General features: G+C 33.9%; 1 protein-coding gene across 1 annotated transcript; it reads right to left on the bottom strand.

Annotated features, from left to right (window-relative positions):
- Positions 1-690: 690 nt before the first annotated feature.
- LOC113495493 (serine protease HTRA2, mitochondrial-like) lies at positions 691-26939 on the bottom strand. Its single transcript, XM_026874275.1, has 14 exons — positions 26742-26939; positions 17203-17386; positions 16617-16779; positions 10531-10620; positions 9927-10103; positions 8539-8750; positions 7465-7703; positions 4473-4785; positions 3960-4091; positions 3490-3586; positions 2433-2600; positions 1680-1780; positions 1303-1367; positions 691-1005 (listed from the first exon to the last, which is right to left on the bottom strand). The coding sequence occupies exons 1-14, from the start codon at positions 26762-26764 to the stop codon at positions 840-842; spliced, it is 2130 nt and encodes a 709-aa protein (XP_026730076.1). The 5' UTR covers positions 26765-26939; the 3' UTR covers positions 691-839.
- Positions 26940-27561: the final 622 nt, after the last annotated feature.

The following is a 27561-nucleotide window of genomic DNA, read 5'->3' as shown; positions in this document are numbered from 1 at the left end:
CACATTTTAAAATATTTCAATTTCATTATTTTCAAAATAGATTTTTATAGTTTGCACCTAAACTTAATATTTATTGAACTAAAAACCCACCAAAAACAGGTTTTAATTTTGATTGTTGTTATTTACTCAAAATAAATTAAATACGCAAAAGCGTAATCATTAAGCTATTAAGTTTTATCGTCCATCAGATATTTTGCAAATTTACGAAAGTAAACGGAATATAACATGTTTAAAATTAAAATGGTCATTTGTTTTTGACACTTAATCTCAATGACACCTATTGTGTACATTACTGACAAATGATATTATCAAAGTACAGAACCAATAAAAGCATTTTTAAAATGGTCAAATTACAAACTGGGAGCAAATATACGTACGTACGCAAATATTTACGTGTGAAAATTAACGTAAAGTAGAATGGGGTTATTTGGAACTAATAAACTTAGCTACTTAAAATACTTGTGTAATTAAGGTATTTAATAATTGACATATCGACCTTGGTATTTTAATCATCATTATGTTTAGCTAGATATTTATCCTAAAAACTGTGTTATCATAATCAATTAATCATTTCGGTAGTTTCTACATAACTTTAATAATGTAAAAGAGTTTGCCCCTGACCTAGTATTGAGAAAATTATTATTGACCCTACTTACTTTGGTCAAAAATACTTTAATCAATAATTATTAATTTTGCAGTCACTTAAGTTAAAAATCGCCTAAAAGTTACCTAACATGAGACAAAATATAATTTAGAAGTTTATTTTTCCAAGTCTTACTTTTTACACTATTTTTCCAACTAACCCCAGTCTACTGAACCAAACTAAAACAATAATTACTTCAGTGCAACTCGGGCGTGACAGTCAGTGCGATCCGCTGGCGCCCTCTCACGACATCAATACGCAGCGCCCCGCTAGTGTTCTCAAGTAACATATAGATGTCGCTAGCTGTCCGTACTGGTTTCGTGTTTATACTTGTCACTATGTCTCCCGGTTGTAGGCCTCCACTGTGGACATATATGAAATAGGTTTAACAATATTGGCGGTTGGCCAAAAAATTTGCTACGCTAAAATGGAACTCGGCTGGATGTATCTGACGCATTCTAGACGACTATGGCTAAACTATAGAGTCAATAGGACCCTATTGATAAAAGAAATTCTATAGCTGGCCAGGGGAGACAGATTTTCACATTACCATACAGAAAATGCGTTAGAAGCTCGGTAGAGAGAAAAGCATTCGCTTTGAGTTGGCATTAGTAGTCTTAAAAATGGTATGTACCGGATAATCATGAATTGTCACTCACTTGTAAGCTGGTGATCCAATGATTACTTTCCAAACTAAAATTCCATGTTCTATGTCTGAAGGCATCTAAAAACAAAAGCAATCATAAATTATTGATTCAAAAGGTTTTGATAATATTTAATACGAGTTCTGCACAAACTCATTTTTTCAAGCAAATATTTTTTTCACAAACATTAATGTCATCCGACTCATACCAAATGCTTATTCTACGCAAGGATCGAACCCGCGACACATCACACAGTGGTTTTCGCGTGGTGACTTCAACCACCGAACAGACACAATTACGTAAAACAAAGGCTTAAAAACCTTACGACATCTTATCTTTTCAATAAAAGTATTCGAATAAAACCTCATCCCACCTATTGTCCTTCAACTGACCTCTGGATTCCTCATCCTCAGTTCCATGAGTATGTTTGGTGTGAGCGACAGCATCGTGATGCCGAGGTACCGCCGCGACACTTGCGGAGACTTCGTCGTCCCTGTGGGCCGCTCTAAATTACCTCAAGTGTTATTATGGAGTATCAAAATACATTGTGCGTAGAAAATGTGGAGGGGATTCATAAAAGTGGTAAAAAGTTTACATATCAATTGGTGCTTAAGAAAATATCAAAATTGTAAAAAGGAAAAATAATGCTGGTATGGTATAAAATACATTTTTTTATAAAATTATAAAAAAATACAAGTTTCACAGATGTCTACAAACATGATTAATAATAAAAACGTTATGAAAAAACTTCAATTTAATATAATTATTAACTGTCAAGAAAATTTGTAAATAAATCCATTCATTATCAATTGAATAGCAATAATAATAAACTTTTATAATCAAAGAAGCAATTCATCAGACTATGATACAAAAAAAGTAAAAGAATTACCAACAACCAAAAATAAAATTAAACTTCATAACAGTGCATTCCAATAAAGTCTAACTTAAAACCACAACTAGTGTGTAGTGAATCATGCTTAAGGCTCGTTTAGACGAGACGAAATTTTCATGCAAGTTGCAGACTATTGCAGAGCCATACAGTGCCGTTTCAAAAGTAATCATTGCCGGTAATATAAAAAAACCGCTTCGTCTAAACAAGCCTTTAATATGTATTTTAGTACTTAAAAATAAAATAAAGAACTTACTCTTAGCTAGAAACTCCTTGACATAATCTATGGGTATAGCAAAGGAGATACCGGATGTGACTTTCATACTGTTGATGCCTATCGCCTCTCCATCCAAATTGACTAACGGCCCTCCGCTGTTCCCGAATGTGATAGGTGCATCTGTCTGAATGTATACCATGTCTTTGCCTGAAATTTGATATAAAAAGGTGATTGCAATTTTGCTATAACCAGCATATAAATGTCTCACTCATGGATTTCAGTTCTTTGCCAGCATTATATCTATATTAATATATAAAGCTGAAGAGTTTGTTTGTTTGTTTGAACGCGCTAATCTCAGAAACTACTGGTCCAAATTGAAAAATTCTTTTTGTGTTGAATAGACCATTCATCGAGGAAGGCTTTAGGCTATAAACCATCATGCTGCCACTAATAGGAGCGAAGTTAGGTACAATGGAAAATGTGAAAAAACAGGGCAGGTATAAATCATAACTTATAACTTCTACCCACGGGAACGAAGTCGCGGGCAACAGCTAGTATAATATACATACATTTGCCCCAACACAAGTATTGTTAATAACTTAATGCGGCTGTCTCATCCTACAGTTATGTAACTATTTTGGAACAATAAACAATTTATATTATTTATATAGCAACCAAGACCAAAATAAAGAAAGAAGTTCAATTATCATGTTTTTTTAAGTGCAGTAATATTGTTATTACAAGATAATGTGGACAAAACAATATTAATGTGATAAAATTTTGATCAACCGATATCTGATATCATGACTTAAGCTGTGATATTATTTAAGTTAAGCTGTTTATTTTTGAAAGTTGATGTGTGGTATTTTACAATTAAGATAAGTACTCTTTACAACTGCTACCCTAAGGAAAATCTCTCAAATGCTTGTGTGGACATCATCACACATACCAAACATAACAAGCATTTCTGAACTGTCCTAATATTTTTTTTATGCAATGATTAATTTCCAACTCTTTGTCCCCAGCGGTGGCCCGATAGAGACATATACAACATGACTTATTAACACATATTTGTTAGAAACTGAATGATACCCACCTCTTAGACCAAGCTCTTCACTGGCTCTCTGTGTAGAACTAACTACTCCAGCTGTGACTGTGTTACTTAAAGCCAGAGGACTGCCCATGGCAACTACCTGAAAATATATTTAGAATCTTACTTTATGATCAATGATAAAAAAGCCTTTTAAACTTAACTAACTTTAACAATATGCAGTTACATACAGTACTTACACAACAAGAATATATATCATTATTAAAGTTAATGATAGTAGATGAAAATCAGTGTTTGAATAGCATATGAGATCAAAATATGAATACTAAACTAACTGTGTTTCTGTTTGAACTGAACTATAGGACAAGTATTAAGATAAAAAGATTACTAGTCCAAGCAGACAAATTAAATTACTGGGACTGGCACAATATTTAATAAATCATTTGACTTTGAAATACTTCAAATTATCTATACATCAACATAATGCAATATAATATTTTATTTTTTATCCTTACCCATTCACCGGGCTTGATATCTGCCGAAGAGCCTAGTTTCATAGTTGGCAAGCCCTTTACAGGGATGCGTAAGGTTGCTAAGTCTGATTTTAGATCTACATCTTCTACGAATCCTGTGTGAATTGAACCATCCTGAAAACATACATAAATTATTAAGTGGATTTGTATTAAGTATTCAATTTGTTGAAAAGATGAAACTAAACTCCACTAATCAAGAAAGGCTGTTATAGACTGGTTTTTACACATTTTTTATTAAATTTCTATACAACTTTTAAATAGGCAGACATTTTCAAAGAATATAAATAGGTGTTGTGAAAGTTGGTACATAAAAATAGGTATCATAATGTATCTCAGTCTCTAAAATTAGAAAATATGTGAAGAAATTAGTAGAACAGGAAAATCTAATCCCCTATCTCAACAATTAAAACTGATGTCACACTTATGAAACTCAGTAGAAGCACTCCGTTATGTTCAAAATATTACACAACAAGAAAGTAACTTTACATCACTCACCATCAACCGTACATTCACTATAGCGTTAGGCTTGTTGACCACAACGTGAGCGTTCGTCAATATCAACCCGTCTTCCTTCACTATGAACCCAGAACCGTTCGACAAAGTCACTGGTTGACCAGAAAACAGGTCCAGTCTCCGACTGTCTTTAATCTCGATATACACCACTGAAGGCGCCGACACGGCCACCACATCAGCTATAAAGTTAAACTGTTCTCTTCTACCTTTTAAATTATTACCATCATCAACAGTCGCTGCCACCAGTCTCTCTTTCAAACTGAAATAACCTATCACCCCGGCCGCGACCGCCAGAATTCCATTATTATAACTGTTACTAGCATCATTACTATGGTTATATTTATTAGAAGCTTTCACTAAACGGCAACAACATCGGTAGTTTAAATTTAATGCGGGTTTTATGTAAAATACACGAGAAAATCTCGAAATATTCATAGTTGTTCATGGAATTTGTCAATACGACTGCGAAGGTGACATTTTCTGCCAAATCAGTGAATTGACATCGTAGTGATGTGGCTAGCACTGTTATCAGCTGTTTCAACTAGTTAAAAACAGATTTTCATTCTGCTACTTGCCACAGACACAATAAAACCATGAGTGAACGACTGAATGTTTTGTCTGCACTCTTTTCGAGGTCGAATAAACAGAAAAAAATAAAAAGATAAAATAATTCAGGCGCACATTTACAATTACAATAATTAGAATTTTGGTGTATCTTAGTGTTTTAATCTACTCATTGAATAAAAATAATGAAGAAGCTTCATACAAATCAAACATAATTTATAAACATAACTCTTTTTAAGCAGTTTGTTCCTACTCTAAAACAAAGCATGCTTGTAATAAACCTACAATGCTAACAATATCGCTTTTATAGCCAATAAATGGAGCACCAACGAAGTTAACTTACAAGTTTGTTTACTTTTCCATATGACCTTGCATACCATCAACTTGACCGAGGGCGGGAACTAAATCAACATTTGAACTGGTTTATGGAGTTTTGCAATTTATTGAACACTTTGGAAAGAGGGCATAGGTATTCCTCATACTGCCTAGCGTTTACTCACTATGTGGAACTTTAAACTGTTATCAAGGAAACTTCTTGGTAGGTGTGTACCATTTTTGTTCTAAATATAAGTCAGAAAAATAAAAACACTTTTGAGTTAATTTATTTTATAGGCACAGGTTCCTTGATGCTTTTTCATTTTAATTTGCTCTTTAAAAGGGGCTTGGCTCAGACTTGTTCCTCATTGTAGCAATACAAGTTCTACAAGCTACATTTTTTTTTCATTTTATTCCTATTTAAAAATAACTTAAAAGAAAACTGACACAATTATTGTGAGTTTTCACGCCCAAACGGCTGGACCGATTTTGTTGTAATTTGATATGGATCAGATGATAGTAAGCTCCTAAGACTATCACAAAGTCTACTTTTATTAGACTTTGTTAAAGGAGGGTAATATATCAGCAGGTGAAGAAGCGAAAACTGCTAGTAAAACAATGAAAACCAATAAAATGTAGATATATTTATATAATAAAATTTTACATGAAAGAATACAAAATAAAATCAATAATTATTTTTACAGTAACCTATATCTATGTCTTTACACTAAGTAAAAATAGGAACTATAACTATTTACATGGGGTTATGTGCCGTATTATAAAGCAGCAGTATTGCTTGAAGAGGGGGTGGTAAGCCCCGAAAGGGGGCTATTCTCACAATACGGCCCAATTTAAAAACTACAAATAAAGATTCCTATACACAATTTTGCTAACAGGTTTAAATGTTACTGATAATTATTTTTCTTGTGACTTTTATCTTTTGGTGATAGATTCTGTATGGTGAAATAGAAATTACGTATATTTTTAAATGCACGAACTTTTTATTGTGTACACGAATCTAAGAATATTTTACCAATTAAATGGCGGATACCAATTTAATCGTCAATCAGATCAATTTCTGTGGCAATTATCACAATATTCAGATATTTGTTAATTTATAGACTAGTATACATTATATACATTTTCAAGTAAATTAATAAATATACAAAAATTTATACGTCAATGTCTTTTAAAATATAAATTACGTCTTTTGAATTTTACGTTTTTTAATACATAACTTTTTAATAAAACAAAGATGTCAAAGATACATTTATGCCAATCAGATTATTATTTTAATACATTTATACAATTTAAATTAGAATTAATTACTGTACATTATATTTTATACAATTTATTGTTACCGGTAAATGCTAGCATAATCTACGTATTATTAGGTTAGGCTGTAATGATATGTTTTTTCGTCAGATAGGTACGAGACTTTGAATTATTCTTCAATTTAATGTTTATTTCATAGATTTTTCATAAAACACAGGCATAAATTTAGACAAAAAAGGCTGTTAAAAAACAACAAACTATAGTTTCTATTACAAATTTCTATGGTTGCATGATTTTGATAAACTTCGCAATGACAACTTACCAAGCATGGTCATATTGTAACATAATCCATTTGGTATATCAATATTAATAACTAACATATTACATCGTAATTTTTACAAATATGGTAGCTCATAAAAGTGCTTTAGTCAAAAGAATTTGAGAAAAAGGCAAATAATTTGGCACTCAAAAGCATTTTTGCAAAAACCACGTTTTAAAATTAGCATTGGGAATGGGCAGCTTCGACTGTTTTTCTTTAGTCAATTAATTTAATAATTGTTATACGAAAGCTCTACAAATTATGCTTTTTTTTCATTCTGTAATAGCAAAACACCTTAGCTTGTAGGTCAATTTAAGTAAAGCTACAAAAATCAACCAAGGTCTCTCTTTTGCGATATACTATCTAGGAATAAAAAAAAAACAAACTATAAGCTTTCATATAACATAGGAAATTTTAGTTTTCTAATATTCAAAAAGTGAAACTAGGATTGACACAATCACCCATTTTTACCATTCCAGAATTGACCATTAGCTGTAATCATTGTTGATTTTGTGGATATTACCATTGGCAATTCCGTTGCCATTGAGTTTCCCATTGAATGTTTTGCCATTAATTTCCCCGTTACCATTGAGCATGTTTTCCGGGTGGTAAGTGTAGAAAACTGTGCAGAATGCGGAATCGTCTCGAGGTAGTTCGTAGTCAACGTGCTTTGCTGCGAGCCAGGCGGCTCCCATTGCGCTTGATACGCGGAGTCTTACTAATTCAAGCTCTGTGGTAACCTGGAATTTATGTTGGTTTATTAGTGATATCGAGAAATAAATTGGCCATCTGGCGAGAACAAAAAGGTAAGTATGATGTATCCTCATTAGAGCTAGCTGAAGTGAAATTTATTATCTGATTATCTTGAGAACAAATGTTTCTTTCAAAGTCCAGGCAAATTAAAATATGATTTTTAATGTATGATCATATGCTTGATGAATGATACTTATTTCTTGGGCGAGATTGAACATATTGACTCATAAAATGTTTACTTTGCGCAATTTTACGACTATCAAATTTAGGGCAAGTATTTTAGGCATCTGTTTCCAGAAATATTTATTAATTTTTAACAATTTGAAATCGTTTCTCGCTACGTCGCTACTGAACTCAATCTTACGATCAAGAATGTCACAAAATAAAGCATCGTTTAAGAAAATGGCTGTCAATATTATACAAGTCCTCAAGCTATCGTTACTCTCACTAAGTAACTGACGACTTTGACTGGGGGGGTAGCCAAGTGGTACAGCCCAACACGCCAAATCCACTATGCGCGGCGTGAAGCGACTTTGATCCCGAGTAGAAATAACTTTTCCTTTTTTTATTACTTTTTATTTATTTACACTTTTATACATTAAATGTACAATGGCGGACTTAATGCCTGAGGCACTCTCTACCAGTCAACCATAGGGTGATGCAGAGATATCAAGAGGTAGGTGTGCCTACCTCTCCTGTTTTTACTCCGATATCAATTTATAGTACCAGACTGACTGATACAAAGAAAAGAGGGCCTGCTCCCAGCCATCATTAAACCATTTTACTTATTTAGATAAATCATCTTCATCTTCCAACACTTACCCGTCTCTTAGCCAGCTGTTTGAGAACCCCTGGCTTGAGTATATCCCAGCTCTTCCAAACGGACCCGACGCACACGACCCGCAGTCGCGGCGCGCTCGACCGTGTCGCGAGCGCGGCCGCGTGCGAAGCTAGTGCGGCGCCAGCTGACGCGAATATGTGGAGGGAGAGGTCATCGCCCTTGTATGCTAGGGCTGATAGTTTTGATGTTACACCTGTTGGGAAATTTATTTATAGGTTATTTCTTATCTGTTAAGATTGAATTGCTAATTAAAAGTATTGGAAAGACACAGACATTCATTATTTTGTAGGACATTTTTTGTTGCTATTAATACTTCAGAAAACCTTCAAAGTGGCGCCATGACGCGTTACGTTACGAAGCGTTTTACCCTCAAAATCAAGACAGTTTGCCTTTGGCTGCTCTGTGCTGTTTGGATTGATACCATGGTGTCTTATTTTAAAAAGCGGTCGTAGGTATACAGGTTTAGAATCGAGGTGTTCACCTTTTTAATTTTAATATGATGTTTTCAATTAGCTTATATATTTTTTTTGTATTAATACAATTATTGAGCTCAATACAAGAGGCAAAGACTAGGGTAAGAAATCTTTCAAAATCCGTTTTCATACTTTAATGAGTACCTAGTTCCCACCTACATAATTATAAAGCTTAATTATCAACCGTGCCCAATGCATTCGCTCTTTGAAAGGTCAAAAGACACTAACCTAGAATAATTTATTCAACAAACAATAAACTACATGCTATAGAAATAACAAAATGATACGAAAATAATCAATTGCACCAAACACGAGACGAGACGATTACCGCATCTCACATTCTTTATACGCTGTTATTTAAATATTAAAGATAATAACTTTACGTAGATTTTAAATGTATTTGTCCATTAACATGACAGCCTTAATAATGCAGTTTGTTTCTAATGCTTTATGCTTCATTAAAGTTTGCAATTATTTGTTTCGTAAAATATGAATCCTAAATTTAATAATTATTAAATTACTTATGTTTTACGTATAGGTACCTACTATTCAGCGTATATTTTGTTAAGTACAATATGGAAATTGATTTTAATAATTTTTATTATCATGTTTTTTAGCTTTTGGAGCTTCTAACTCAAAAAACACATCAATGTGGCAAACTAAAATGTGACCTTATGCCTTTTTTCCACGACCCCATTGATAAATCATACACATCGTGATAGGCGACATTGTCTTGGTGATATTTTTCTTCAACTACCCTTAGCACTACGATTTCGACTCGCGCTTCACCAGTATTTCGTATTCAGAAATTTCTGCTAATACCGTCCACATTGGCAACCCTACACAATAACCTTCAAAGTACTTCTTACGTCAATTACTCGCACACTTTCACTTACCAGCAAACATAGACTTGTCGAAATGTTTGTAGGCGTGTGGCAGGAGGTCTGCTCTCGTGTCTGCGTCAAAATGTTCTCTTATCACTTCCCAAACTCTGTCTGTTGGGTGGGGGGCTGGCTGAAGTCCGTCAACGTCATCGAAGACTGTTTTCACTGCTTTATGTGCGATCCAGTATGCTGTGGGGACAATTTTGAGGTTATTTTTGTTTTATCCTATACTTCTTGTAAGGAAAAGATTGCATTGTGTCAACAGTGGGACAGTTATTTTTAGTTTCATCCTTTACGTGTAAAAAGTTTTCATTGGGAAAGTGGGCTCGATGAAAAAGATAAGAGTAATTTGGGAAAGAAAAAATATATTGAGTTCAAATTAGCAGTGTTTTCAGTTTTAACTTAAATGAACTTAAAAACAATGTAAAAGGTAATAAGGAGAAAATGAAAAGCTTTTTAATTATTGATTTACATATTTGTGTTTGTTTGTCAAGGCTTTAAAAAGTACTATATATTTATTAGCCAATGTTGATCACTTTTTAGTTTATGATCTGAACATAGCTGCAACTTTCTACCAACTCGGAAGTCTTTAAAGTATGAATTAAAGTCTACGTACCGCTCCCTTCATCTCCCAATAGATATCCCCATCCACCGCAGCCATGCTGTTGTCCATCTGGAGTCCTCAAGAGAGCGTTAGATCCTGTACCTGAAATAAAAAACAAAAATACATTAGCCAGGGTGGATCTAACCTAGTATAGATAAAGAATAGTGATATGTTTTTAATCCAATTGTTTAAATACTTAAAAATAAATATATAAGCCCGCTCGCAAACCAATTAAACTGGGCCCAATTCTGCTATTTACAATGGCCGATGAATTAATGAAAATTGGGTTAAAATGGCATTTTTTGTGTTTTTCCTGCAAAATAATTGGAAATTCAGTACGGAACGGTACACCCAAGGTCAATACAATTAACTTCCAATTATTGTATTGGCTAAATGTTTAAAAGAATAGGAATAATTTCAAATTTAATCCGATTGCCATTCATTCACCGGGCATTGTAAAATAGCAGAATCGGGGTCCAGGTATGAAGTTTAATATGTTCATGCGCGATCATAAACTTCCATGGATTTTGATCACGGATCGCGATCAAATTGGTCAATGTCTCGCCTTGAATATTTAACATCAAGTTGACCTTTAATTTAGGAGGCAATGGTAAATGAAGTATATATTATGTGTTATGTACGTAAATATATATAGGTAAGTATAGTCGTCATCGAACGTTTCTATTAGGACATCTCTTTAGGGAATGTTCTACTTGCCATTGTTATGTATGATATGTAGGGAATATTAAATGATTTATCTACTTATAGATAAAGTTGATTGGTTCATATTAAATTTTACAAACACTCATGAATTCAGTAGGATTTATGAAGTTTTTATTTCTCATTGTTATGTAATTACTTAAGGTTTTATTCAGGCTCATTTAATCTACAGGTAATAAAACGGACTATTTAATAGTATGCTTAATAAAAAAGTATGTAGCTCTTATCAAAATGTTGGAATCCCGTCTATGGTCTCAAAATGGTTGTACTTACAGTTTTTTAGTCAATGGCCTCCCTTTCCGAAAATGAAGAGGTTTTTCGTTTATAATTGGACGTAGTTATGCAAACTAGAACCAACCCACAACATATCAGTTTTGAGAAAATCAGGTTTTTGTTTTAAAGGTGCGTTCCGTTTTGTTCTTATAAAATGTTCCTCAAACTCGGATTGGTACCTTAAACGGCTCCTTTTTTTTTGCTTTGTGGCTTGCTATATCGGCATTATCTGCCAGGATTTTTTCTGAGAAGATGTAATACACCATAAACAGAATATCTACATATATAACTCAATTTCACTCAAAGTGTGGGTGGGTTCTAGTTTGCATAACTACGTCCAATTCGAGAAGCAAAATTTTCGTCAGTCAAACCTAAATCCTTGGACCCGCCTCATCCAAGATAATAATGTTATGATTAACAAAGTAGGTCGTAATGATATAGGACACGTTCGAGGCTGATCTGATAACCTTTCACCCTCAAGACTGTCACATAGAAATAAAACACCCTTATTCCAAGATCATATGGCTTATTTTTTCATGACGTTTCTACTATGATAGTGTTTTTGCGCTAAGATAAATAGTGTCGTTGATGAACAAGTTGAATCAATCGTTTTCTTCGTAATCTATATGCGAGTTTATTGGTAATGGCACGTTCTTGGTCTAGAATATTATTAAGGTATTTGTTGAAATCTCAATAAAAAGGTTTAATTAGACTAAGTACTTGTGACAATAAATCTAATAAATGCAAACACGATACGTCATTCCGTTGCAGTTCCCTATTCCCATGGGTTCCTGGCGTTGTCTTTGCACCGGAGGAAAATTTAGTTTGCCAAGTCGCCTTTAAACTTGCCACATAAGGCTCAACAAGAAAAATGAATAAATCCAATACCGTCTTAAAAAGTTTATTTGCATGATTTGACCAATTTGCAGCAAACAATCTGTCATTCGTTCATCTGGTCGTTAAAATAATCAGTTTTTCTGTTATAAACTTGGTTTACCTATCAGTACCCAACTAGTAATTAAATACTTGATTCAAGACATTAGCATTCCCGCCCTTGAATCAACTTAATTTCCTTTTGTTAGACATTTGAATGTCGATCGCTCACTACAAGGTTTTAATTAGAATTTGAATGTAGAATGAACGTTGCGCGCGGGTTCATACGAAACGGTTTATTTCTTTTTATTTTAAAATAGTGTTTTCTATTATGCCAATAGTTTAGTTAATTAGCCTTTTTAGTCATATTTGTTACCACATTACCTCCATGGTAATTGCAGTTTTTTTATTGACCATTGTCTAATATTTTTTTTCGAAAAATACGTGACCGTTATTTCTAGATCTAGACATACTTACAAAAGGTTACTACAAATACGTACGATATTTAACCACAGTAATCAGACCGTGACAATACACATTATATGACTGGTGACGAAAAGAGGTTTTAATTATTGGTAATAGTTTCACAATATGTATTAGTATAAAATAAAACTTCCATCATTTTTTATTTCTAAATACTTACAGTACAATATTTTAATAACAAAAATGACCTAATAGGAGCGATGAGACCACGACACACAAAAAATAAATAAATTTAAATGGTGTGTGATGTCAATTGTTCAAGGAATTCCTAATTGGGGACCACACGTTTTGATTGATAAACTCGTGGTTTAATAAGCTCAATTAGAACATATTGTGTTGATGTGACATACAATGAAATACCATCATAAGTAATGCTTAAAGCAATGATTCTCTTTTATTAAAATTAACTGTATTTAATACAAAATGTATTTAAATTTGCATTAAAAGTTGAACCACAAGTTATTTCTCTTCGTAATCAACAGATGTAACTACGAAACGTTATCGCAAAAAAGTCGTTTGAAATCGGAAATGCCTAGTATCAGATAAAAAGTTATCATAACAAAAAACTAGTTATTTTCTAATAACCGGTCCCAAAAAATCTACATAATCAAGACTTGATGTCAAACGAAAAAAAAAAACGCTACGTGAGAACTAGGCTTTAGGTATTAAATGAATAACAAGTCATTTGACTGGCTGTATGAAATTGTGTCATGGTCTCAGCGACTAGCTTCCTACTGTAACGGTATTTTTTTATTAAGTAATCGGTAACTGGTATTTTGGCAACAATTGTTTGGTTCCATCTATGAAGGCGTTAGAAGGTAAAATTGTTTTTTTTTTTTATATATTTCTTTGATAGATACATAATAATTATCTTAGTATTATATCTCTTATACATTAAATAAATTGTTAGTGTATCTCAAAATTTATAAAAACATGCTTAGTCATTAAAATTTATCAGCCGATTGGTTATAATTTTATATTTTACTTCCATGATGGCTACCTAGTTCGCAATCAGCTGTTTTTCAATGATTTGTAGGCATGACTGTGTGAATAATTTGTACAATTACTGGAGTCCTACATCTCGTTCCATAGTGCGTCCGATGTTACTTGGCAAAACGGCAAAGAAGTAAGTATCTACAAATGGCAGGACTCCAATTTATCTAAGAGGCAAAACATTTTCTTTTGTTAATAATAAAACCATTACATTACAATTCTTTCCAACATGATCGTGTTTAAGTTACAAATTTTGAAATTAGCAACAATACCTCAACTGAGTCAAGCCAATGCAATACATAGCACTTAACACTATTTCTAAACCTAAATAAAGTACAACGAACTTACAAAATATAACTGTTACAGTTACTAGGTAACCTAAACTAATCAACAATGAAATGCGATAGTTAAGAGTTAACTGTACAGTTAAAATTAACTGTTATTGATATCGCACTTTGTGCTATTTTCATTATTTATTATTCTGAAACATGCGAAGTTTCTTTTTGTAATCAATCCAATAGGTATATAATTATTTTAATGTTATTTCAAACTGTGACACCGATATTAATAAAAAAAAGATTAGACACTGAAGTTTAATATCTATAGAAAACATAAAATCTTGAAACAACTATTATTTTTTGAAACGAAAAACAATAATTATGTTTTTCTTCTGAGACATCTATCTTGAATGAAAATTATCATTTAATTTAAAAGACTTATCAGATTCTTTAATTAGACTTATCAGCCTTGGACAACGAATTAAAAAAAAAATTGCCATATAGCGTCAATTTTTAATTTTTATTCATTCCAGAAAAGACCTGCTCTATGCTCAACTCAGACCCAATTTTTTTAATGCACAGATAAAGTAAAATATTCATTCAGCCGCAGTATTCATTTTCAAATGATCACTACTTGACCCGATAGGTCCTTAACCTTTGCCATTCAAATGAGGTAACAGTCATGTGTTAATGTTAGTTACCCAATCTGTTTGACGCACATTTCCATATATTTTAATACCCGGCATCTCCATATATTACTGCTTCCGTGCTTCGTAAGTTTATTTATATGCTGTGATATTAGTTTTATTTTGGGTAAATGCTTTTAGTAGTGGCCTTGCAGTTTTATAAGCGGATTTGTATAAAGTTCGAACCTAATGCAAGTAAGTAACAACGTAAATTTAGATTTTCTCTGCCACTACCGAGATAGTGAAGAAAAACATCGTGAGATACTAGATTCTGTAGTGGGATTGTTCGAAGAATGACGGACCGATGGGTCAGTCAATAAAAGTCTGTTTCTCCTACCCAAAACAGCAGAAGTCATTAGCGATTTCACAGCCAGCAAAAAAATGCTGGCTCTCAAATTTTCGAATCCGGATTCAGCCTAGGTTGGCTTAATTAGTTTAAACGGTAAAAAGTCCTTTACCTCAACTCAGGACTTTTTTAACCCTTTGTCAAATTTACGCATGATTGAATAGTCCATCGGTATTAAAGAATTTATTACATCAGAATTCATGTCAGTATGCATGTCTTATGTAATCGGTGCAGCTATGCAAAACTCCACACGTTAACATTTCTAGTTGTTTGTTTACCAACATAAGCTAGATAATGTCCACTAAGGATCTATTCATATTGGAGCAGAATATCTTTGATCCAGTTAGGAGTTGATATTTTGCGGTATCCTGCGAAAGTGTTCGGGTTTGGCCCCCGACTTTTCCGCGCATTTTGATGGTTGAAACCGGTAATAATCCGAAGGGCCTTTGCCGTCCCCTTGGTAAAGGATGTCCATGAGAAATTCCACCGGAAGGAAAGGTTCGGAGTTGATGAAGAAAACATCCTTTCCTTCCTCTTTTAAAGGACTTTAAGGTGAGATATCTATTCTGTTTTAGAGATGGTTAAATATTAGACACATATTATCATCAAAAGGTTATTCTCCGTCACCACAACAAAAAAATCTTCGATAAGGCAAATTAAAGTTACAGTGTGGACGCTCAAGACCTTTCTGGCTGATAACACTGTTTGTTTATACAAATGACAAAATGTTTTTTTTGTGATTCAAACGAAACAATTGGCTGGTGACGTCATGTACTTGCCATCTTGTAATCTGCTGAGATCTAAGAAACCTTTAAAGACGTTAAAAAGCTACTGAACTTGTAATCATCTTTCGTTTTAAATGTACAAGGAAATATGAATCAAAGGCTGTTGAGAATGTTGAGATAAGGACAAAAGGGATAAAATTTCTAATACGTTGCACCTGACTTAGTTCATATGAACCAATCCTTACATACAATAGTGTGATCATTTGATACCGATATATCTTATCAGATTATGGTTTTTTATTTACCATAATATTCGATGACGTACAACAAAACATCTGACTGACGACTCAGGTTGTTATCAAACAATGTTTTTATTACCAGACAAGTGCCTGGTTTGTTATCATAAAGAGCCGCGCATGTTTTTAAATACTACAATCTACAATAAAACGAATCTGTTTTTTTCCGGTTTTGAGGAGTGAATAACCTTTATTCAGGAAGAAATTAGATACATGTCGCTATTTTTTTAGCTAAATAGGTTTTTTCCAGAGGAATATGATAATTTGGGACAAATGCATATATTCCAAAGTCATATACTCTTAAAAGAACAATCATCTTTAGTAACGGCCAGAAGATTTCCTTCTACTTCAACGACCTTCTTTAGAACGTCTTTAGCGGAAATAGCATTTCATCCACATATTTCTTCCCCATCATCTGTACTCACCAGCAATAAGCACCATTCCACCATCAGGGGCACCAGTGAAAAGCGACCCGGCAGTATCCGAAGCCACATAAATCGCTTTAGCACTATTGCCATCCTTTTCCTTCACACGGGAAGCCAGCTCTGCATTACTGCTTTCTTGCTCGCACCCAGAGAGGGTAAGTCCCTGAGAAACAAAGGTTGAATTGATAAAGGTATAAATAGATATGATTGGACAATTGTCTTGTGATTTCTTGAAGTCGTTGCGGCAATTGGAAAAGTGTTTTTTAAGATCGTTGAGTCTATTTATGAGCTGTGATTGCTTAAACTAGAGTAGGAAGTGGATCATCAGCGTTTATTTATATTTAAAAACCTATAGTGTTTGTTTTGCAATCCATTGCAAGATAAATATCACTAAGAAGTTTTAGGTTTTGTCTAGATTATTTTTACCTCTTAGCTACGTTAGAAGAATAACTAATATGCTGCCTTTGCGGGCTTTCCAAGTACTTACCATTTTGTTACCATAATAAGTAATGAGGTTACCAAAAAGTTTTCTGACCTCCAGTTGCTTTAAAACAGGCAATTAGAACAGAAAGTCGAGTGTACTCACCAAAGAATCCAACGGTTTATCCTTCGGCAAACCGGCGTCATCCTTAGCTGACTGCAGCATGGCTATGATCCTGTTAGCACACTCATCGATACCGAGGGTCCAATGGTTGGTGCCTGGACCTTTAGCCCTACCCACCACCCTGCCTGACCCGTCGCATATCACCAAGTTTGAGTGGGTCGCGCCGCTGTGGAAGAAAATAGATTCGTTAGGTTAATTACACGAGTCTACGATTACATGAGTCTACTTTTAGATATTAGTAACTTCGCTCATTATTAAATGTTGTATCGGTTTACTCACGCGTATTTATCGGGGTAGCCCGACTAGTTTCGGACCCAACCGGAGTCCTTAATCATGAGGGCCAACTGTCGAACACAGTTCGACTCGCGATTCCGCCGCGTCTGCTTGATCGCTCGCTCGATCCCGATAAATACGAGTGAGTAAACCGTTACAACATTTAATAATGAATCATTCTCACGATAGTTACTATCAAAACTTCGCTCATATTTAGGGATTAACAGTCTTTCAGAAACATTCCAACAAGCATTTGCGGATTGCACAAATACTTGTCCTAGGCGAGGTCGAATCCAGGATACGTCGCGTACGATGTTTATTGCTCGGCTATCCGTACAGTCTTCAGTCATCGATTTGAATTCCTGTCCGTCTCATTCTTTCTACATTGTACTACTTTGTTTTAACGAGAGAAGTGTCGATATACGGCTAGTGTCGGGTAACGTCGGTTGAAATCGCAATTAAAAAATTAAATCTTATATACGAATTAAGGGCAGAAACAGAAAAGTATTCTGCTTTTCCGTTTCTTCCCTTACTTTTCAACAGTTTTATTACTCCACTATTTGAAGGAAAGTTACACGAGGTACGGAACTTGTAACCTAACACATCAATACCTAATATACTACTTCATCCAGGGATTTTCCACCTGGTTTTAATATACAAGGTAATTATGAACGACCTCTGACGCCATATCATATAACCTCTCATTGAATAACATGACATAGTGAAAGTGAAGTGTTTTTCATAAAAGTACCATGTTAAGTATGTGATAAGTCGATATAATTATCAATGAACTTTATCGTTGATAAATATTACAGTTTTAGGACATTATTAGGCTTCTGATGGGTGGATCCTCTTAGAGTAGGACGAAATAGAGAAGTTGAAACAAACAGTGATCCGTATTATTTCCACAATCTCAACAATATTACTTTAAGCGAAGCTGGCAGGCAATCTGTGCATGCGTTAGCGTTTCCGCAACTCTGGCAATGCTAACAATAGGACTAAGGTATTTTTATAAGGTATTCCGTGGAGACCACGTTTAGGCAAACGTAGTGTAGGACGCCCTGCGGCTCGGTGAACCGATGATTTGAAGAAGGTGGCTGGGAGCGGATGGATGCGGGCTGCCCAGGACCGAAATGATTGGGGCTCTTTGGGGGAGGCCTACGTTCAGCAGTGGACGGAAATAGGCCGAGATGATGATGATGATTCCGACATATGGGATATTTTTCAATACCTATAATTGGGCCGTTTGTTTAGGCATCCATAATTTACGTCAGCTTGGCCAGATGTTACAAATGGAATAGAAGGGGTGTTTTTTTTAACGCATGATTAGCCAACCAAATAGTAACTACTACATTTTTTTATCGACTCTCGCGTTCTACACATTCCGTAAACAAATAGCACTCAGGCGACTACAACCATCCCTGACAGCAAGAATGCAACAGTCCAACTTTGAAAGATGGTTGTAGGCTTAAAGATCTATTTTGGCCTTTTCCTACATTTTGGCTTATTACTTCAACGTCAAACAATATTTTAAGCCACCTTTAGACTTGTGTTTAGTGCATAATACTTAAAAGATTCCGCTTCTTTTTTTTCCTTGTATGACCTGACAATGAATGTTTATTCGTCACAAGCCATTGTCAAGGGCTCTGACAATGGCCGTTATCACATATGGATATTACATAACACAGCGATACATACGTAAATGATAAATTAAATTATGAAATCTGGAAATAATTTAAATTACATTCATAGACTTTTAGTCAGTTTAACATTAAAAACGGTAAGTAATATTATATTCATTTTTTTAAGTGAACTTATATATTAAAGAAATACTTTTAGTTTGTAATTCAAAGTTTCTTTATTAATAGAATAATTGGCTCAAAAAAAGAATCCAAAACAAATACATACTTATCTAGATTATTTTTACGAACTGGAGGTAGTGAACCTATATTTATTCATAGCAGAAATAACTAGTTAATGCAAACTAGTTATTCCGCTATAGGGCACTTGTTTTCGAGGGAATATTTGTTTTAAAACTAAAAATAATTCCATGATTCACGGATCTTGTTACTGACCGCATATAACCCTTCATTCGATACTATTTTTAGAGATCCGTTTCTCTAAAGAAAATGAATCTTTGAAAACATTTAAGTTCGGTGTGTCCCAGAAACAATTAACTGCCTTGGAATCCGCATCGAAATTAATCAGAAAAAGTAAAAAGGAGCGTGTATTTCACCCCACAAGCCCGCAAGATCATTTTCTTATAAACACGTGTCGTAAATAATACCGATATTGAGAACTGCGGTACGTATTAACCTTAAACAATGACATGCCTTTCATTTATTGCTAGGATAAGCTGATAGATAACTGAATAAACCATAAATATAATAGATAAATATGTATGTGTGTACATAAAAAGGCCAAGTTCAAGATAAATTTGCTATCTATTTTAATATCAATACAAATACTTAAGTCTGTCAACAATCGATTGAGAACAAAATTTATCAGCTCTTGTCTGATTTGCGTAGTTTAGAGTGGATTTGATTATTGTAGTGAAAGTGTGATTGAGTACTATACAGGTTAGGCCCGAGTCTCTTCCAAAAATATTCAGTGGTGATTATTTATCACCACTTCTTAAATGTCCAATACATTTAATCACATTCATCATGACTGCAATTATATTAGGCACTTTGAGAGGTGGTGATTATAGACCACCACCCCTCAAAGTTACTTAAATGTAATTCAAAATATGAAATTGATTTAATTACATATATATATCTATCACCTAAAAAAGGTAGCTGGCTAGGATTGGACGCGGAAGGCGGAGGACCGGTAGGTTGCGGCGCATCTTGGGGGAGGTCTATGTCCAGAAGATGACATCGATAGGCTGAATTGATTAATTGAATCCCATTATATTAGTCATAGCAGCTACTAGATCTTTGGACTACGGTCAGTACGGGGCGGAACAGTCCCTGTCAATACAATGAGTTTCCAATTATGTGTTGTGTCGGCAAAATGCTTAGGAGAATATGAATAGTGTGAAATTTATGCGAAACAGGGGTGAAGTTTTATTGACTCTATCATTCACAAATTGTATTTATCTTTACAATGACATTGCCCGGGACTTTCTGCAAGGGACTTACCCTAAAACTTAATTCCTTAACAATATAACCATATAATTTTATCGCTCGTTGTCCTTGTGTGACCAAGAAATCTATGTTCAAATAGTATTGTGTAGATATTGCTGTAATATGTAATTTTATTTTTCAAAGTAGTATAGTTTTATTATTTATAATTAGGTACTTATTTAATTAAGGTTTACTCACTTTTGATGTGAGTGATTACTGAAATACTGACTGCTTTTGGGTCCGAAACTATTCGGGCGATCCCAATAAATACACGCGAGTAAATGTTAAGAATGTTATTAAATTGTTTCTTTATCCTATTTTCGTCCTCAAAATTGCTACTGTTACTTGAAAAATTGTTAACGTTGTGTTGAATTTGCTGAGTGTATTTACATAAATTATGTTTACTCTTACGACGAATGGGTAGGTACAGTCAACAGCAAAAGCAAACGAACAGAGCAATACATGCGAATGGTTTTAATCATTAAGTCATACATAGAATACAGATGAATCATTGTACTATTTAAAAAGTGTCAATATTTCAATGCATTTCTATTAGATTCGATTAAGATTTGTAAATTTACTGTTTACACGTAGGTACTTTTGTGTCTATCTGTACTAACAGTGCATTCACACCACATGTTATTTATGTGAGAAACGTGACTTGTGTAAAATATGTTAAAATAACTTTCCTGTACATTTTATTTGTTTTAAAACTTGTTTTATGGATACAATACTTACAAAGATACATCATTAAAAAAGTCTAGTTCAACATTCTCATTTGAAATTCAAAACTTATGACGTAAAATGCATTGACTGTAAAAACATGACAGACCTATTTTGAGTATCAAGAGTAATCAAGTGTAATTTGGCCTTCAATATAGAAATTAGGTACGGATAAGTAAATTAAGTTTCTTACGGTAAGCAAAGGTAAAGACACGGTAATATTATTACCGTAGCAAAGGTGAACGTAATCCTATTGACGCATTACTCTTAAGTACATTGACACATTCACAAAGAGTTTGTATGCGAAACACGAACTTGTTTGTGTGGACTGTGAATTCGACATACGATTGTTTTGAGATTTTTTCGTTTTTTTAGTCTTTGAATCAATGGAAAATTTCTGTCCTGACCGGCCAGTATGTGAACTTTTATCCAGTTTATGAGGAAGTAAGAAATTAATACCAAATACTGGGCTATGGCCTATGCAGACTCCTGAAGCGGCGTTAAAGTCAAAAACGTAATGCCCGGCACATATTTAGCGGAGGGGATTGCTTTAAAAAACTGAAAAGGCATATAGTTACGTTCAATCATATCTCATACACTACATATTTCCAGTCAAATTTCGCCGAAAGCTAAATTTTATAGCTAAGTATCACATGTTAGTAAAGAAAACCACTCTATGCCCCTGGAGTTACCTCAAGGAAGAAGCAATAATCCTTTAAATTTTTTGGACGGAACCGCGTGCGCTACTCCGACTGGCATTTCGACGCTATTTTTCTACGTTGTTGTACAATCTATTCGTTTATGTATACAGTGCAACCTTCATCTAAGACTGCCTGCCGTGCCTGTAGGCGTACACAGATACACATATATCATATTGCAGAAACAGTATAAGCAGGTATAGTTTAGAGAGGTATTAGGTAAGTATAAATCCCACCAAAAACATTAAATGTAAAAAAATGCCAAGTCTCTCGATGCAGTCTTTCCATCGTAAAAAGTTTTGAGATCTCATAGAAGCCAAGTCCTATTCAAAATATTTTGTAGTTATAAATCAACATTTAGTAATTGTATCAATAGTTTTCTTTATATTATAATTATAGTGACTTGGCAATGAGCACAAGAAGAAACAAATAAAACGGCATATTTGTAGGAGTTGAAAGTTACACACACCGCATGCGTAAACATTAATATCACAAAATTAATTTTCTTTTGGTTTATCCGTGTCGTCCCAACCGAATTTCGGCAACGGCAGTCAGTCTTAGTGTACTCTCGATTCATTTACTTTCATAAAGCGATGGCCCGTAAGGTATTCTTAATTATTGTATTGGAGCATGTAGTCGGTAGTGACCATCATGATTCACACATAACAAATAATCTGATCACTGGTCTCGTCAGTAACATTTGCACATAATTCCAGGCATCAAGCAGCTTTTAATTTGTGCTCATTGCCAAGTCACTATAATTATAATATAAAGAAAACTATTGATACAATTACTAAATGTTGATTTATAACTACAAAATATTTTGAATAGGACTTGGCTTCTATGAGATCTCAAAACTTTTTACGATGGAAAGACTGCATCGAGAGACTTGGCATTTTTTTACATTTAATGTTTTTGGTGGGATCTCATTTATTTTTTGTAAGTGTATTTCTTTCTTTTTTTTTAGGTGTCATAATTTCTAGGACTTCAGCTACTGCTTTGCTTAGAACCCATTCTCTATCTCTATCTCTTTTGTTTCTTCTCTGAGACTTCGTTACTTCTAATGTAAACAAGCTTAAACTTATATATATATGCATATATATATCTACTAACTTACAAACTATAGCTAAACTAAACTAAATAACACGTAAAGTTCTCCGAATATCAATTATCACTACAATATTTTTTAGTTTCGAAATGGTTTTTCATAGACAGGTGGCGCTATAAAATGAAAATTATCGAATTATTCTGAAGTACTACTTAGACTGCGCTTTGTAACGAAACCATAGCGCGATTCAGACACGTACAACGCCATCTATCGAGCGCGCATACAATATTTATCGCAATACAATGGAGTTTTAGCTTTATTAATTTAATGAATTATGAATTTTATGTATTAATTTGTATTAATTTATACACTAATTTATACACTGTGTATTACATTTATATTATTCTTTTCTATTCTATGTATGTATTCATCCAATTGAATAGGTACTTAAACAACGAACAAAGTTAACAATGCAGTCAAAATCCATACATAATGTTCTTGCCAAACCGCAAATATAAAATTGTTTTCTATGGCATATTATTTTTTAATGTTTTTATAATTTTTCCTTTATATGTGGCTAAGGACCTATCTTGGTGCAAAATTTGAAGTTTCTAAGTCTGCTAGAAGTACCTTAGATTTTTGATGATCTGTCAGTGAGTCAGTGAGTGACAAAATGGTGTAACTTTGATCGACCGTAACTCCTAAACCATTAATTCAATTGGCATGTAATTTCGAACTTAAGCTTGTTCTAATGCCTACTATTATTCCCCGAAAAGCTAAACTCCTAGCTTTGTCCACGTCGAAGATACAGGGGGGGCGAAACAGCCGCGAATCGCTTCGAGAAAAGATGGTACGGCCGTGCCCGTTTTGCTCGAGACTTGGCAGGGGCACTGCCGTGCCCTCAGAAAAAAGATACCAATAGGCTTATAATAACCTACAGTATCACGAGGAGTTTCAATGAAATAGATTATTTTGCAAATAGGATTAATGTTTTCACTTTAACATGTAGTTTTTTTGCTGAAGACATAGAAATTTAAATAATAAGGTAGAGGTTTAGATTTCTATGGCTGAAGATGACTTGACTGCCCTGTGAAGAAAATAAAAAAAAACTCAAGCAAATCGACTCATTCCATTTCCAGATAATGTAGAATTTTCTTTAAAAGTAAACAAAAGAAAGTATTTCCTAGACCGGCCTTTCGAAGAAAAACCAGTTCAAACTTAGCAGGATAGTGCGATCAAACAGCGTACGTGCCTGGAATCTATACTAACATATAATCTATATCTATACTAATATATAAAGCTGAAGAGTTTGTTTTTTTTATTTGAACGCCCTAATCTCAGAAACTACTGGTCTAAATTGAAAAATTCTTATTGTGCTGAATACACCATTCGTCGAGAAAGGCTTTAGGCTATAAACCATCACGCTGCGACTAATAGGAGCGAAGATACGATGGAAAATGTGAAAAAAACAGGGTAGGTATAAATCATAACTTATATCTTCTAACCACGGGGCCGAAGTCGCGGGCAACAGCTAGTAGCTCATACAGCTCAATTCAACCAATTTCACAATGATACGACAAATTAACGAAAGGCAAGACAAAATATATCAAGCACCAAATTACTCAAATGGCAAAATCATGTAAGGTCAGGTAACCTAGTTAGGTAAAAGCGGAAAAGATCAATTTCAGGATTTGTTGATAAACAATATTAGCAAGTACCTACTTAAAAGTTACTTATCGAAGAACAAGCCAATACACTAACGATTTGTAAGTATTGTTGATAACTAAGGATTATCAAATAAATGATGTTTAAACATTTTGTTGTTAATTATCTGTTTATCTTGTTCATATTTACTTAAAAACAATAATTATGGTAAAGTACCAGGGTTTGAATTTTTGGTAAATAAGTACTGTTCGTCGGTCCCTTTAAATAAACACTTGCATTCTGCAGAATGACAGATAAAACGATAACGATGCTGTTATCGTTTTATCTGTCATTAATGCGGGCGATAGGAAATGTTTTGCGGAAAAAAACTTTTTTTTGTTACATTTTACAGTTTAGACCCGTTTGACGAAAATGTGGATAGCGTAGAACGTTGTTCGCATTTAAATTGTAAAATTACATTCGTTATGCGGGTTTAAAATAAATTAAATTGTTCCAAATTCACTAGGAGTTTGTTTGCATGGCTGGATGCATTTTTGGCGCCAAATTTTTGTATTTTTTTTTGGTCCCAATGGATGCTTTAGGATTTTAGCTCCTTTTATCAAGCTTAAGCAGCAGAGCAAAAAGGCAACATAAAAACATGGTTGATTTTTGTCTAGGACAGATACTATCAAATTTACTGCATAAGTCTGCATGAATAGGATAATTAATAAACAACGTATCGTTTCTAACACAGATTCATAGTTTTGAGAAAATACGTTACCTTTTCGGCTAAGACATTATAGTCACTAGTCACACCACAATCGTTAAAATCTTCCGACAAACTAGACAAAATTCAAGTAGTAAAAACAATTATGAAATCGAGTCATGGTTTTGATTCATCAAAACCATGACTCGATTTCAAAGTTCGTGGTTTCATTACTGGAGTGAACTCCAAGAAGGTTTAATATTAATTAACGACTTTAATAACGGTCGTTGATGACTTTAATTGCTAATAGTATTGAAGGAAAAAGAATTAAATACCTAGGTATATTACACTATTAATACAGCATTAAATATTGTGCTATATTTACAGTGTTAAATCTATTTCGTTTCCTACCTAGGGATTTTTTAATAAGAATGTGAACGAGAGTATCAAGAAAACCCTATCTTTATTGAATGCACTGGCTGGAACCTGTTGACATTTTATTTGCATTATATAAATTTGATTTAAAAGTAAACGTTACAAAAATTCAAGGCCGTCCAGTAAGGATAATGAAATAACTTGAATTCCTCATTCATCAACATTGAAAATAAAACTTTAGGAACAAGAAATAAAGTTTATTTCAGCTTATTGAGATTTTGTCGGCGTGGCGGGCAAGCCGATCAAATCCTGCCTCCTGATTGGCCGAAAGTTACGCTCGTGAATGTTGTGTGTGAAATGCATTGTTTATTTTTCACAATATGGAATTGGCCAACTGTTATTTCTGACTTCACGTGCTAACAATGCAAATCTGTACAAAGCATGATTATTAAATGAAATATAATATTAGATATGAATACTATGTACTCAATGGTTGTTACTATTTAGTTTAGTACTCAATTTCACGAGTAGTACGGTGAACTGCACTAAATATTTTACAAGGATAATCGTAAAATTTTAAGTTCGTGTTTATGGGAGATCTGCAATAATGATTCACGCCAATCAGCCACAAGCTCGGAAATAAGCGATAAAAAATAATGTAAACGCGCCTTAATCTCCGAAATGCTATGCAATTAGCATTGAAATAACATCAAATTCATGAATATCGGCATTGACATTTTGGCCGACGAAGACGCAGCCAAAAGAAGATTGAGTAAATCAAATATAGGTTATAAATAAATAATAAATGCATTAAGTTACTTGCGAAATCTAGGAATGCTATTCTCAAGGCAAGCCTTTCAACTTTCGATACACATATTGAACCTACCTATTGTAAACGAAAATAATTATACAAATAGATCACTCACCCTTCAACGCCTCCGAAATACATTTTAACTGCACTTGTTTATAATATTTCCACTGAGAAAAAATTGCTGCTTATAAAACACATTAATCAACAGATACAATTTATTACTTTCTCGATGCGATAATACAACTTATGCAAAAACACACAACCAACGACCTTCCGAAGCGAAAGCGGGCGCTCAACTGAATGAACGACGAATGAAAGATAAAACCACAACATTGAGTGATGACGCAACTAGTGATGGGCGTTTGTGTAGATTCGTGACAATAAACGGTTATTTTTAGAGCGTTTCCCTAGAACTCGTTATTGATAACGTTACAGCCAAAAGAGTTGTTCGCAAACAACAAAATATTGTTGTTAAAAACGTTACACTTATATCGACAGTATTTATGCTCGTATTTGCACTCTTGGGATTTGTTGCCTTACTTTTTTATACTGTTAGGACTGCTTCAAGCTATATGTATAACTAAAATTACTTATTACAAACCATTTGGCTCACTCTTTATTCTTACCGTCGAATCATTGTATGATCCTAAAGCAGATTGATTATTATTTATGTATATTTTATTTTTTACTAGTGTAGCTGCAAACTGAACTGGCTTTTGAAATTACCCAGTAGTTTATAAGTAATTCTGACCTGTCGCGGGTTAGATCCAAGTGTGGGGCAGAATTAGTATAAGTGATTTACGAATGTTTGTTTTGAATCTGGGTATAATCACTGACGTTAGAGTTCAATGTTTCTTGAACCCCCGTGTCTCAAAGGTTCAATTTATCGCTATAACTGTATTATACTTATAGCTTCAAACAAGCTTCGAATTTAT

Source organism: Trichoplusia ni, chromosome 6, assembly GCF_003590095.1.
Source record: "Trichoplusia ni isolate ovarian cell line Hi5 chromosome 6, tn1, whole genome shotgun sequence".
NCBI classification, from domain to species: Eukaryota; Metazoa; Arthropoda; class Insecta; order Lepidoptera; family Noctuidae; genus Trichoplusia; species Trichoplusia ni.
Note: the sequence above shows the minus strand (reverse complement) of the source record. Positions and strands in the feature narration are given on the sequence as shown.